Raw genomic sequence first — 12,898 nt, 5'->3', positions numbered from 1 at the left:
CAGTGAGCCTGAAATAGACAGGACAGTACAGGGCACTGTACAATTTTAGCCCCGTTGGACCTCAGAGTGACTTTGTGTCTGTTCACTTGAAGGAAACACAATTTCACAGTGTTCAATAGCTGCTCCATCAAATGTATTATTATATATTTCATTCAGTCACTTGCCATTCCCCTTCAATCAGCTGAAATTAGTGCAATCAGCTCAGCAGTGCAGCTCAGAAAATCCTTTCACGACAAGAAAACTATGGTATCAGCACCTGGCAATGAAATGACACGTCTGCTTACAAAACTGGCAGAGTTCACAAAGAGCAGGTCAAAAGTGGCAACACGCTAAGCCTGCGTGGGTTTGAAGAATTTCTTGCCTATTTAAGGGGTGAGGATGCAAGGAAACAGGTGTGATTGAACAAATGGGGCCCGAAGACCGAGTTGGGCGGTAAGGACCTCTCACTGCGCTTCATTTGAACAAATGAGCTCCTAAAATAAAATGGGCTGGTGTCTTATCACAGACCTAAAATCAGAGTCAGCAGTATTTTTTTTATTTAACCATGCAAGTACATCACACTTCATCCACATTGTCAGTTGTGATGGGACTTTTCCCCCCGTGATATCCACTCAAAGGCTCCTCTTGAACCTTCATCAGGAGTCATCTTTCCTTTCTCCGAGAAATGTATGATGTCAGAACCACTCATCAAAGACAGATTTATACCCAAGTTGTAAATATTCCATAATATAATGGAACCTAAAATGCGCTCATCATTTAGAGTGGCCCCAAAATCACCTAGAAGTAAAAGAAACAAGGCCGGGGGGGCAAACTTTAAATAATCTAACATTTATAGAAGGAGACTGTTCTGTTTCCCTCATCTTGTGTAGCTGGAAAAAAAAGCTGTGAGAAACGCTCACCGATTACATGAGGGGAAGTCTCGTTCTCCTCGATAACAATGTGTCGGGCTCCCATTGGGATGTCGAACATTTTAAACATTCCTAATTAGACAAAAAGACAAAAGAGGTTGTTATAAAAGCTGTTTTTCAGACTCAAAGGGAGGGAACAACGTCATGTATAAATATTTATCTCGAGCAGAGTCTGCTTGGCTGATAATCACCGTTCTTTTTGGGCGTCTTGGTGAGCGTGAGCTTCACGGTGCGACAGTGAGAATTGTCCCCCTCACAGACTCCACATTTGTCCTCCTGCTTGTAAGATCCGACCTCCTTGTCGCAGCCTACATGCTGTGTGTGTGTGAGTGCATGTGTGTGTGTGGTTGTGGGGAGGGTGGAAGAGAGAGCCGGGACAGTCAATCGTGTTCGATGCTGAGGCCTGACAATTACACAATGCTGGGAAAATCATGCCATGAGAAAAAGCTGCAGACATCTGTTTTTTTTTTTTTTTAAAGCCTGATGATGAAGCATGTTGGAAGCGTCCCCAGACATAGCAGGAATGTAGCCAAAACACAGAGCAGCTGTCCTGCAGTAATAAAACTCTCAACTTTTATGTCCAAGGTGAATAAGGAGACCAAATCGCGTCTTTGTGGTTTTGTGTTTGGCAGCGTTTCCATGAAATCAATGTTGGGAACATTAAAAATAAGAAAACTGATATTATAATTTAGGCTATGGAGCTTAAAAATGGCAATACATGATATTTTGCTCAAAATACCTTTGGCTTATTAACTCTTCATTGAGTTTGGGTGCAGAATTTGACTTCTGACCAGGGATTTTCATTCTGATGCATCGTGGGTTATTGTTAGAATTAAAATGTTGTTGCTTCTATTGATGACTTAATCATCAATCTTTGGAAAAAATGATTTAGAGGTTGATTTAGACAGCCCGAATCAGGTAACTACCCAGATTTCATTCCTTCAATTCTTTCTGTCTTGTACTCTTCTGTCTTCTATGAAAGAAGACGTCTCTAATTTTTCAGATAAGACACCAGTCGATACGTGTAAATACGCTCAACACTAAATCTCCTTTTTCCTGCCCTCGAAAATGAAAGACGACTCACCAGACACTCTCCACGTGCGCACACGCTGAAAGGGTCTGAGTAGCTGCAGCGGGTCCCATCGTGCATCACCTGGTTCATGAAGACCACCTCTCCCGTCTCCTTTGATCTGCAGCTCAGCTCACACTTCCGGGCCTCTGTAAATGGAAAAAACCAGCCGGTTAGATGAGCCAGGTCTCTCCAGAGTCCGCCACAGTCTTCTCTGCATGGAGGAGGCTCTACACCCACCATCCGGGTGCTCATAGGGTATCCAGGTGTGCTTGATGTTGTTGTGGTATTTGTTGCTCCGCTGGACGCACTGCTGAGCCCGGAAGTCCTCATAGGGACCGGCGCACTCTTCTGTGTTGCACATCTGGTAGTCGAAGGAAGAGCCGGGACAATCTCGACCACCATAAGCCGGCCTGGGTATTGAACAGATAAAAACAGACTCCTTTAGGGGAAGTTTTCCTTCAGAATCCAGTGAAACTACAGCCAAACACAGGTTACCTTCCAAATTCCTCCACAGTGTTTGAGAAACTGATGAATATTCACGGTTTCTTTTAACCATTTACTGGTATCCTAGAAACTATGCTGCTACTTCAAAAGGTATCACTCAGACAGATCTTCAGACATAGAGAATGGTTCTTCTCCGTTGCTTTAGTGGGTTAGGATATTGCAGGACTGAGATTTATCTAGTTTCTTGTAGAGTGAATGAAGAGTGCAGCATGATGTATGGTGCTGTCAGGCCAATCAGATAGGAACACTATAACGGTCTGAATATGTTCACAGTCAAGAAACGAACCTGTCAATTTTCTCCTGACAGGAAATGACTCAGGTGCTTTCAGGTTGAAAATATAATGAAGGGCTTTCTTTTAATGTTGTTTTGAAAACCAATCATTTCTATTCAACTATTCCAAGAAAAACCTCATTATGGACCCCCTTATTCAGCTTTTGTTGGCTTTCACGCCATTTATTTTACATCATTTCACAGTTTAAACTGGGCTCCGCAGATTAGAGAGCTAATTTTAGGGAGGTCATAGCTGGTGTTGGTGGAGAACACACCTACAACGTCTCAACAAACTGCACCACGGACTCAAAGGATGGGATATTATGGAGCCAACACGGGATTCCTCCAATCACGGAGTGTAAACAGACCACCAGAGCGCTGCAGAGCAGCTGCGGAATAATTACTTCCTCATTTCGCAAACATCTTCTCTATCAACGTTTCTGCTGGCTGATGGTTGTTATTTACAAGGAACAGGAAGTATGTGCTCACTGCAAGTCAAGCAGCCTTTCAAACAGGCAGACTGAGATGGATAGAGAAACACAAACAATTTGGGATTCATGATTTGTCATATTTCTTCCTTAAGAGTAAAACGGTGCAGTGACAAAAGAGTGTAGAAGAGGATACAGCAGATATGAATGCGGCAGCTCATTGAGCACTCAGGCAAATATTTTCTGAGCCACTACTGGATCAGAGCCTCTTCCAACTCTGCCTTCCTCCTTTTACAGTATTACATCATCTGCTGGACGAAGACGCGGCCCGTATAAACTATCTGGGCGGTGAAATGTTCCTCGCTGCTTGTGGACTCACGGAGGGTTGTTGCACTGCCGGCTGCGGGAGCGAATGCCGCCGCCGCATGTTCTGGAGCAAGAGCCAAACTTTGACCAGGAACCCCAGCTCCCATCGTGTCCCTGAGGCTCCTGACTGGACCTCCAGATGCAGTGGCCCTTAAAGCACCACTGCGGCGACGAGCGGCAGGAAAGGAAGCGACACAACGATGAGAGTCACAGTACAGTTTCTTGGAGCTCTGACAAACGTTAGAGGGCAACACTGAATGGAAAACTTCCCCTACCTTTCCTGGTGCACACTCTGTGCCATCCACCGGGGGGCCCTTTTTAGTTTTACAGAAATACTGGTTGTCAGGGTGACTGCACCAAAGTTGCTTACAGGGGTCGTAAGTTCGAAACTAAAGGAGAAGAAAAAGTGCAACATAGTCACAAATGACTTTATTTCATAAGAGAAAAGACCGGGAAGCAACTTACAGCTGTGCACATTTTATATCCAATGCCGAAATCAAAGCGGCACTGCTCGTCCATGGAATAATTTATCCCAGGGAGTTCCGGCAGCTTCGGCCACTTGTGTTCAAAGGGATCATCCAGCAGACAGTCATAGGAACTGGGAAAAAAAGAGAGTTAATCATTTAATCAATAGCAACCTCCACAAATGATCCGCACACATGCACCGCTAAAACAAAATCCATATGGTACCGAGCGAAAAAGTCAAGGGTTGAGAACACAACATACTGAATGTATCGATTGAGCTCCTGCTTGCTGCAACGCGACCAGTGATAGCGATGGAAAGCTGCTTGAACTAGCGGAGCCATGATGCTGCCCATACTGGTCTCATCGGCGCAGCGATTGCCCTGACCATCATGTTCCATACCTAGCCTGATGAGGTGGAAAAAAACTTTATTAGAGACGAAAAGCGCCAACTCAGGGAACATACAGTCGATAAGAAAAGGATGGATGACTACTAGGGCTCCTCAATGCTAAAAGAGATGAGTTTTAGAGATGATGTATGATTGGTAATGACATTAAAATAATTTTTAAAAAGGTTTTTTCTTGAATATCTCATTAGAGACTCTTGAACTCCCATATACATGCATTCATTTTAAAAAACTGTGATATCCAATGAAAAACAGGCTAACAGTACATAAAAATGATGCTTAAATGATAAGTCTTTAACACATTGTTGTTAAAGGTCTGAGGCTTAGCTCACACAGCCAACACAACCTGAGCTGATCAATTTGCTCATGTGTGACTTGGGCCTGGTTTTAACTGGAAAAAAAGGGAGCACAAATGGCAATCAGACATCAGATTTTAGAGTTCTGAAATCAGATCGCATGCAACAGAATCTACAGTGCTAAGACAGCTAGCATCGTGCTCTTGTTGCCAGCCAACACACCATTATCATCTCCCTCTCTCACACACACACACACACACACACACACACACACACACACACACACATCCTTGTATTTCTGTTTCTATTGGGGCCCTATTAGCTGCAATACATTACCTGATTCTCTATCCTAACTCTAACCATTCTAACTTAACCCCTAAACTAAATCCAATTCTAACCTCAACCTTAAAACCACATTTCAGACTTAAAACCTTCCTCTTTGAAAAAGCTTATTGTTACTAATTCTGTAGTTCCAGTTACTATCATAGACAGACAAATTATCATTCATAGGGGGTCGTCTAATCATTAGGTTAACATCTTAGCTATGCTGTTCTTGGCCAAGGCTGCCGGGGTCCTGCATGATGACCTCCGGCCTCGCTGACCCGTTGTTGTCCTCTCCTCTCCTCTCCTCTCCTCTCCTCTCCTCTCCTCTCCTCTCCTCTCCTCTCCTCTCCTCTCCTCTCCTCTCCTCTCCTCTCCTCTCCTCTCCTCTCCTCTCCTCTCCTCTCCTCTCCTCCTGGTCCTGCTCAAGGTTTCTTCCTGTTAAAGGGGAGTATTTCCTTGCCACTGTTGCTTGTCTGGGGTCAGGCCCTGGGATTCTGGAAAGCGCCTTGAAACAATTTTGATTGTATAAGACGCTGTATAAATAAAGATTGATTTGATTTGATTTGATCTAAACCTTCAACTTATACTTAATCCTAGAAAATATATACTCATTTACAACTTCATGGATGCAAATGTATCCATTTTCTCACCAAAGGGGGGAAGGATCCCTCATAACTCAGCTCTTCACACAGACTGATTGAACCATCCTCGGAGAGAAAACCCACTGAGGTACACGTGGTGTGACGGAACAAAGAAGGGGGCTGAAATGGACTCCACTATGGTTATTCCGGCATCTGTCATTCCTTTGTACTGACAATGAAATTCAGCCTTGAGGGGGGGACCGCCGACTGTTCACATTCGGTTGTTATGGAAGAGCAGGATTGGACAGTGAATTTTGTTCCTTTGAAGCCACATCTTATTATACAGTGAAACGACCTGAATTCACTTGGACTTTCACTTTGGACGCTGTGCTGGAAGGGCCGCAGGAGCGATGGCTCGCAATCCCATAATTGCAGGGTGAAAATGAAGGCCACGGCTCCGTTTCAAAGATGGGACGATGCAATTATGACAGTGTGACCAAAGTAACTGCTGCCCAGAATACATTTTACAATGCAGATTTGTACCAAGAGAGACATAATTTGTCAAATTGGCAGCGAATCATGAGAGACCAATTATAGCCGGGACAACAGGACAGTGCAGGGCCTGAAACTCTCATTATATTTCTTTGAGGCGGATGGCATTTGGTGATTTGGAGAAAATGTCGACACTGATATCATCACCAGATCAGGGAAAGTGAGCATGCAGGAGAGGAGCCCGGAGCTCCGAACCCTGAGGTAAACCTAGGGCTACATAGGAGGAAGTGCAGTTGTAGTCAGAGGTCAGTGTCAGACAGACCGGGAAGACTTCAAAGAGGAAATAGGACACGCCGTAGTGAGGCCGTTCGGGTCTCGGCGGTGTTCTAGAGCAGATGTCAACAAGCAAGGATTTAAATGCACAGGTCACGGAGGATGACCTGGGCTCCGAAATGAATTCACCGCCACGTTTTAGTGCTAATTAGAGGAAGGATAAGACAGGAGTTCAGCCAGAAATCCTGCACGTGTAAGGGGCTGTTACAGGGTTTGTACGGCTGGAGATGACAGCAGCAGCACAAGCGTTTGACGGACTGCTCACATGGCAGCTACCATTCAATATGCTTATCGAAGCGTGCGAGAGGGCAGCTCTTACTTTTTTCTCAAAATGTCTGACTTTGAAATGTTTTTCCTGGATCAGGGACAGAGTGCAGTAAATGACCTATGAATAAATTATTAATGAGCTTGATCAGAGAAGAAGATAGTGCCCATTAACCTGGACGTCTGAAGGATTATCATTTGGCGTATTTTCAGATTCTTCCACAAAGGTCATGCAATGAAGGATAATAATCGTCATTACATGGACAAAGAGCATACTTCTCTCCCCAGATTGTCTCTTCTTCTGTTGCAATCTGCCCTATCCACTAGGTCTATAAGCAATCAACCTTGCGGAATAACCGATTCCGTTTTGCACAAAGCGGTTTGAGACCTCTGTCCTTATAGGCGGCGCTCATTCCTTCAATCTTCCTGAGCTTTAGCAACAGAAAGACGTTCACATTTAGAGAGGTGGAGATAAACTACACTCTTTACTTAGGAAATCAGTCTAACCATCAATATATATGAGTCATGTACAGGAGGTGTGCTAGCAGCTAGCATACCAGTAATATACTGCAATGTGCAAATATTGATTCAGCTGTTTCCTCTGTAAAACATGTTCATTCAAGAGACAAACCATCTTCCATGGATTAAAAGACTTCAATCGGTCAAAACAGCCTACGCTGCAGCGGGATGAGAAACTGGGAGACCCTGCTGGCGCTTTCATCACTGTGCCATTACTTACACGTGGCCAGTTTCATGAGCGACCACAAAGGCAGAGGAGAAGCCGTCCTCGTGGTTCAGAGTGCAGCTCCTCAGCGGGTGGCACATCCCCGTCACCGGAGCGTAACCTGGGCAACAGAAAAGATCACACAGCTCCAATCATCACATTTGGCATCACTAAACGTGCAGCGCCAGGACATGACTGCCATCATGTAACAGGTCTCAAACTTTTCTGTTTAGTCAGCTGCGATGATTGCTCTTTTATAGTGTGTGGAAATTACACACTATTTTCACCTGGAGCCAGTAAAAATACTTGAAAAATGAAAGGAAATTGTAGTTCAAATGCTCCCAGGAGGCTAAAATATCTAATTTTCAAAAGCTCTAAGTGTAAAGTCAGTATTAATACACCCAACTGAAGTGGGGTGAATGCTAATTAACATGGAAAAGGCTACAGTGGGAATATGATAGTGACATAAACTTATAATGACAGTATGATGAGATCGACAGCCTGTTGATGTCTCCTAATGGACTTTTGCCCTGAAATGCAACATTACACCAAATTTCAAGCAAAGCACAAACATGAAACATAACTCGATCAAGAGGTGTGCAGCCACTCAGATTAGTGCATTTGGGTTTGGGTCAAATTAATGCTGGTTTCAACCTCTCATTTATTTTCGTTGAAACCTTCTATATGACTTTCATGCTTTCTGACGATCAGAAGACCTTTTTGGCATGCAGGTAAAACAAAAAAGCAGCAAATGCAGCAGGCAGACAGCCATCAAAGATGCTAACGTGGGGTTATTGTGAAGGGTTTGAGAAGACAAACTTTGGAAAGCTGTAGATTCTGCCACAGTTCTTCTTTTTTTTCTTTAATCATCAGGAATCAAAAGGGTGACGATGGCAAAAATGGACACGTTTTAAACTGGAGTGACAAAACGTGACAGCAGGTGGAACACGACCCTTTATCTATAAGGCAGATAAAGGGGAATTTTTTTAATTAGAAGCTTTGCACATGGAAGCAACATGATGTGAAAGCAAAAGCAGCAATGGGAAGAAATCAGTTTCTTTACTGCTGGTGTGGAAAGAGGAAGTCTCGTGAATATCATTTAAGATCACTTTCATGAGGGTAAAGTAGGAGTTTAAAAGTTAAAATTAACAGTAAACCAATCAGCAACGCTCACTTTTCCTCAGCGAAGGCTAGTGGTGGCCCCCCTGCCGAAGCAATGGATGCAATAGCAGCATGTTTGGCAGGCATGGCCCACATTTAGCTCAACACACAATTGCAGTCAGAATTTCAACAGGCTGCTGCCTGCATGGGGAGCATGACAAGACAGAGTGAGTAGATCAAGATAATGGCGCCATTCTTGGGAATGAGCTTCAGGACATGTGCTAGCCAAATTTAGCTTAGCCAAATAGGTGCATTCTTCTTGAAGTGCACCACATAAGAGAATAACAATAACTGCTTTATTTACTGTCCACAGTGCCGTCTACATACAAAACAGGTCGGGGGCAATGCAGGTTCTGGGTTTAAATCCCGGCCTTTTATGCACGGTTAGTGTGAGCGATTCATTTATTGTAATTGGGTTTCCCACAAAAAACAAAGACATGCTATGTTAATTTACAGCCAACAGTTCTCACAGCTTTTTTGACAATTTATTCATCTAGAAATAACGAACATGTTAGCGCATGTTATGCCAGACTGCTCTGGATCAGCCTGTGAATCTAATAAATGAAGCCAGCGTGATTATATTATCCCATCCAAAGGTGACATTCCCAGGCTTTTCAGATCTCTCTCAGTGGGTGATTTGTATACCGCAACCATGGAAACACCAAAAGTCCATATTTGCCTCCCGTGGGGAGTAGATGGGTGGATGTAGAAAACTTGCTGTCAGGGATTCATAGAAATCTTTTACCTCCATTTGCTCTGTTAACCACATGGATTTTCATCAGCTTATCACAGAGCCACAATATTTGGATTGGGATATGGATTCTAAAAACGTGAAGCTAAACACTGACAAGGGTGTGTGATGTCTGCTTGGGACCCGATTCGCAACGCGGGGCCCACCCCAGCATAGCACACGATGCCATAGAAACCGGGCTTGTTATGAAGACAACAAAACAGCAACCATGGCAACAACGGGAGGTGTGACAAGAAAACCAGGTAGCCACGGGTCCTCTTCTAAACATGACACATGTGCTTTAAAAGTTAAAAATATACGCAGGTTAAATGCAAGATATTGAACTTGAGCACAGAGGGTCCTGTGTCTTTGGGTGGGCTGTCTGCAGAGCTCAGGCTGGCCGCTTCAATTTTTCTATTGAAGGGCTGAAAGATAAATACAGCATGGGAGATCGCTGACCTGACATGTATGGTGCAAAACTCTGGCTGATTGCATACATGTGTTATTAGGATTTAGAGCTAATCCTCCCAGAATTTGCGAAAAAGGTCCCTGCTGAACCTTTCTACGCTTACTCGCGGTGACATTTCTGCTTTTCTCTACATGCCAAAAGAACTTCATCAGTCCCAATTTTTCAAATCCAGGGGGGCATCAATGTCGTGTCTGCAAGGCTTTGGAAAGATAATTGTTTTCTTGTAAGGTCAGTAAGAGCGGAATTGAGTTTTGGATCTCGGCCGTTTCAAGATTCTGTCGACCTTACCTCGGCAAGACCTGGCGCCCACCCCTTTGTGAATGGCAGCAGATATCAGCACTCAGTCTGCACAGTCCTCGATCGAGAAAAATACAGTACCTTGCATACCTGCGGGACCAAAATCTTGCCTTGTGAGGAAGATGGCGTGGTCGTGGTACTCAGAGTGCTCGGGGTCGCGGCGCTGCTGCGTGTTGGCCCATCGACACACCTGTTCCAGGCTGCGAGATGGGTTACCACGCTCGATCAGGCTTATGGACTGAAAAATAGGTCGAAGAAACCGCTTTTTAAAAACATTTTTGTGTTGCAGCAAACACAAGAATGTCACTTTGCTCAGGGTGCTTAGTGGCAGGATAGAGAAAGGCAAGAATAAAATATCTGAGGGAAACCTGTAATATATATTTAAATAAAATATGTTACTCCCAAGCACAGGGTTAGCATTAAAAATACGTCCCATCACTGCCACTAGCGTAGTACATACCATGTGAGTCTTGGCAAAAAAAAAGCAACTTTAGTAATTTAGCAGCTAGAACTAGCTAGAAAGTCGAGCTGCTAGAACTACAAAAGCAGATGAATGGGTTATTATTACAAATAACAGATTTCTTTAGCAAAAGCCTCAGAATAAGACAGCAACCCCAGACAATGATGTGGCTGTCAGCCTGAAATGCGCGGCCAGCATGAGCGATGAGATGCACATCACACTTGTCCACCCACGCGTGTCAGCGAATATCATAAAACAAAATACAGATATTGTAACACTGAAGCGGTTTGCTTTGACAGGCGGACGGATTAAGTGAAGTGAAATAAAACACGTTGAATTAATGTACCAAATGGAAGCCGCACTTTCTGCATGTACAGTTAATGCAGGTGTTGCATAACTACAATCCTAATTACTGCTGACAAGCAGCTCAGTGTGCCTTGACTCTGGTGTTTTCATTAATTACTAAAATTATCTCTCAGACAACCCACAACAAGGGACCGCTGTAAGATGTCAGGGTTTTTAAATCGTTATCTCAGCTACCTTAGCAATTAAACTGGAATATATTGCACTAGAAACTGACTCTTAATAGGTTAGAACATATTTCTGTTCCTTTCTATCATAACTTTGCTAACATTTTATTTTCACACAATAAAATTGCTTTTAATAAATGCTATTTTCCTTGATTTTATTTATATTAAATTAACTGAGAAATTTCATCTGAACGCAGTATACAATATGATATTAAAGCTTTATGACTGTTATTTGTTATAGCTGTGTTCAGTTGTTACTACTCTTTTGGAAAGTTACTTCCTGTCTGGTGACATGACTGTCACTTGATCACCACAGTGGTGTTAAGTAATTGTTGTAATTGTTACAATTAAGTTCTTGTGATGCTCATATCAACAGGGTTTCTTTGGCTTAAGATAAAATGGTTGAGACAGTTTAAGGTTTTCCCAGGCAGGATTTCCTGTTTTAATTTAACGACCAGGTTTATGTCATGCCTATACATCCAAAAACGGCCTTTAAATGCTTTTTTTCATTCATTGTGACAACTGCTGCTCTAATGGCGAGATCTGTGCTGCTGTTTCTGCCTATTGAACAGGCACTTTATCAGCCGAGCAACAGGCGATTCAACAAAATTATTCCACAAACGCACCGAGGGACTGACAAGTACTTTGGTGGCGTTTGCGTCAATGGCGCCACAGTTTACACGACAGCAGGATTTCACACGTGACCTCACCTGTCGGTAGCCGACCATTATCATGCGGACCAGGACAATGTTGATGTTGGTCCCCAAGGATTCATCATGATAGATTTCATCCACCTGAAATGGAAATGAAGATAATCATGCCTCTTATACACTGGGACACAAACAGAACACAGTTATTTGATAGCAGTGATTACAGACGCAATATTAGGTCTGCAGAGAGCACAATGATGAAAACAAAGAAAAGCTGAGGTGATTCAAGCCCTCCCAGAGATTGGATCAGGCTGATGTGGTGCAAAGACACCTGGGAGAAGAGCCCCGAGGCAGGATATACAATGAAAGAACACACTCAAATGAGGGGGGGGGACAGGTTCTAATCCGTATAAAACAACAGTGCAAGCTATCCTTTTTCCAGCCTGTATAGTTTTTTAGATTAACAGTAACCTAAAAGGCCTTACAGGCTAAAAGTGGCACAAATATAGATTTTCCTATGTCACTGAGTTTGAGGCCAGTCAGCGTCCAGAGTTCCCAGTGCTCACATCATCACTAACCAAGTCTGATTGTGCTCATGCCGAGGGCCAATTTAGAAACTCCGATCAATGTTATGTGCATTTTTCTGAACTCTGGAAATTGGAGGAACAGGCAAAAACATGTCAGCTCCACAGAGAAGAGCCAGGACGGGGAATGGAACCCAGAACCTTCCTGCTATAGGGCGACTGGCACAGTCGGCATGTAAACAAGGCTTATTCAAGCTGTTGACCTTGCAGATTCCATTCCCAAAGCTTCCGGGCTCTTCCAGCGAACCCAGCATCAGGAGGAATAAGACACTGGCGAATTTCCAACTCCAATATAGTTACGCAATACTGACCCAGAAATGTGCTGCTTGGGTTCATAATAATACTGTGGAATGTTAATATTTACCCCGAGGACAATCAAAGAAAGTCCACATTCTCCAAAGAACAGTTTTACACAGGCCTGTGCACTAGTCTCACTAGACTCAGTGTCACTAGCGGCGCTCCTCAGTCAAATAATTTGCAATGTGCTTGAATAGAAGGCAACACTGAGGAGGGAGAATATTTCTTTTCTGAGCGGACACTTGAATTGATGTGCTTTTGAAGCCAAACAAACTGCTGTAGCACTCA

At 43.6% G+C, this 12,898-nt stretch overlaps 1 protein-coding gene across 2 annotated transcripts in view; it reads right to left on the bottom strand.

Moving 5' to 3' along the window:
- adamts14 (ADAM metallopeptidase with thrombospondin type 1 motif, 14) overlaps positions 1–12,898 on the bottom strand; it is a 31,437-nt gene that overhangs the window by 5,262 nt on the left and 13,277 nt on the right. Inside the window, exons 5-15 of one of the 2 annotated variants that reach the window (XM_003961236.3) lie at positions 11,790–11,873; positions 10,171–10,327; positions 7,448–7,553; positions 4,276–4,419; positions 4,015–4,147; positions 3,825–3,938; positions 3,563–3,711; positions 2,218–2,390; positions 1,993–2,126; positions 1,100–1,223; positions 900–980 (exon numbers count right to left, since the gene is read on the bottom strand). In XM_003961236.3, coding sequence (XP_003961285.3) covers positions 900–980; positions 1,100–1,223; positions 1,993–2,126; positions 2,218–2,390; positions 3,563–3,711; positions 3,825–3,938; positions 4,015–4,147; positions 4,276–4,419; positions 7,448–7,553; positions 10,171–10,327; positions 11,790–11,873 — 1,399 coding nt within the window. The remainder of the gene's footprint in view (positions 1–899; positions 981–1,099; positions 1,224–1,992; positions 2,127–2,217; positions 2,391–3,562; positions 3,712–3,824; positions 3,939–4,014; positions 4,148–4,275; positions 4,420–7,447; positions 7,554–10,170; positions 10,328–11,789; positions 11,874–12,898) is intronic. The other variant, XM_029847601.1, reaches the window with a different exon arrangement.

Source organism: Takifugu rubripes, chromosome 1 (assembly GCF_901000725.2).
Source record: "Takifugu rubripes chromosome 1, fTakRub1.2, whole genome shotgun sequence".
Taxonomy (NCBI): Eukaryota; Metazoa; Chordata; class Actinopteri; order Tetraodontiformes; family Tetraodontidae; genus Takifugu; species Takifugu rubripes.
The sequence above is the reverse complement of the archived record's forward strand: the minus strand, read 5'-3'. Positions and strand labels throughout refer to the sequence as shown.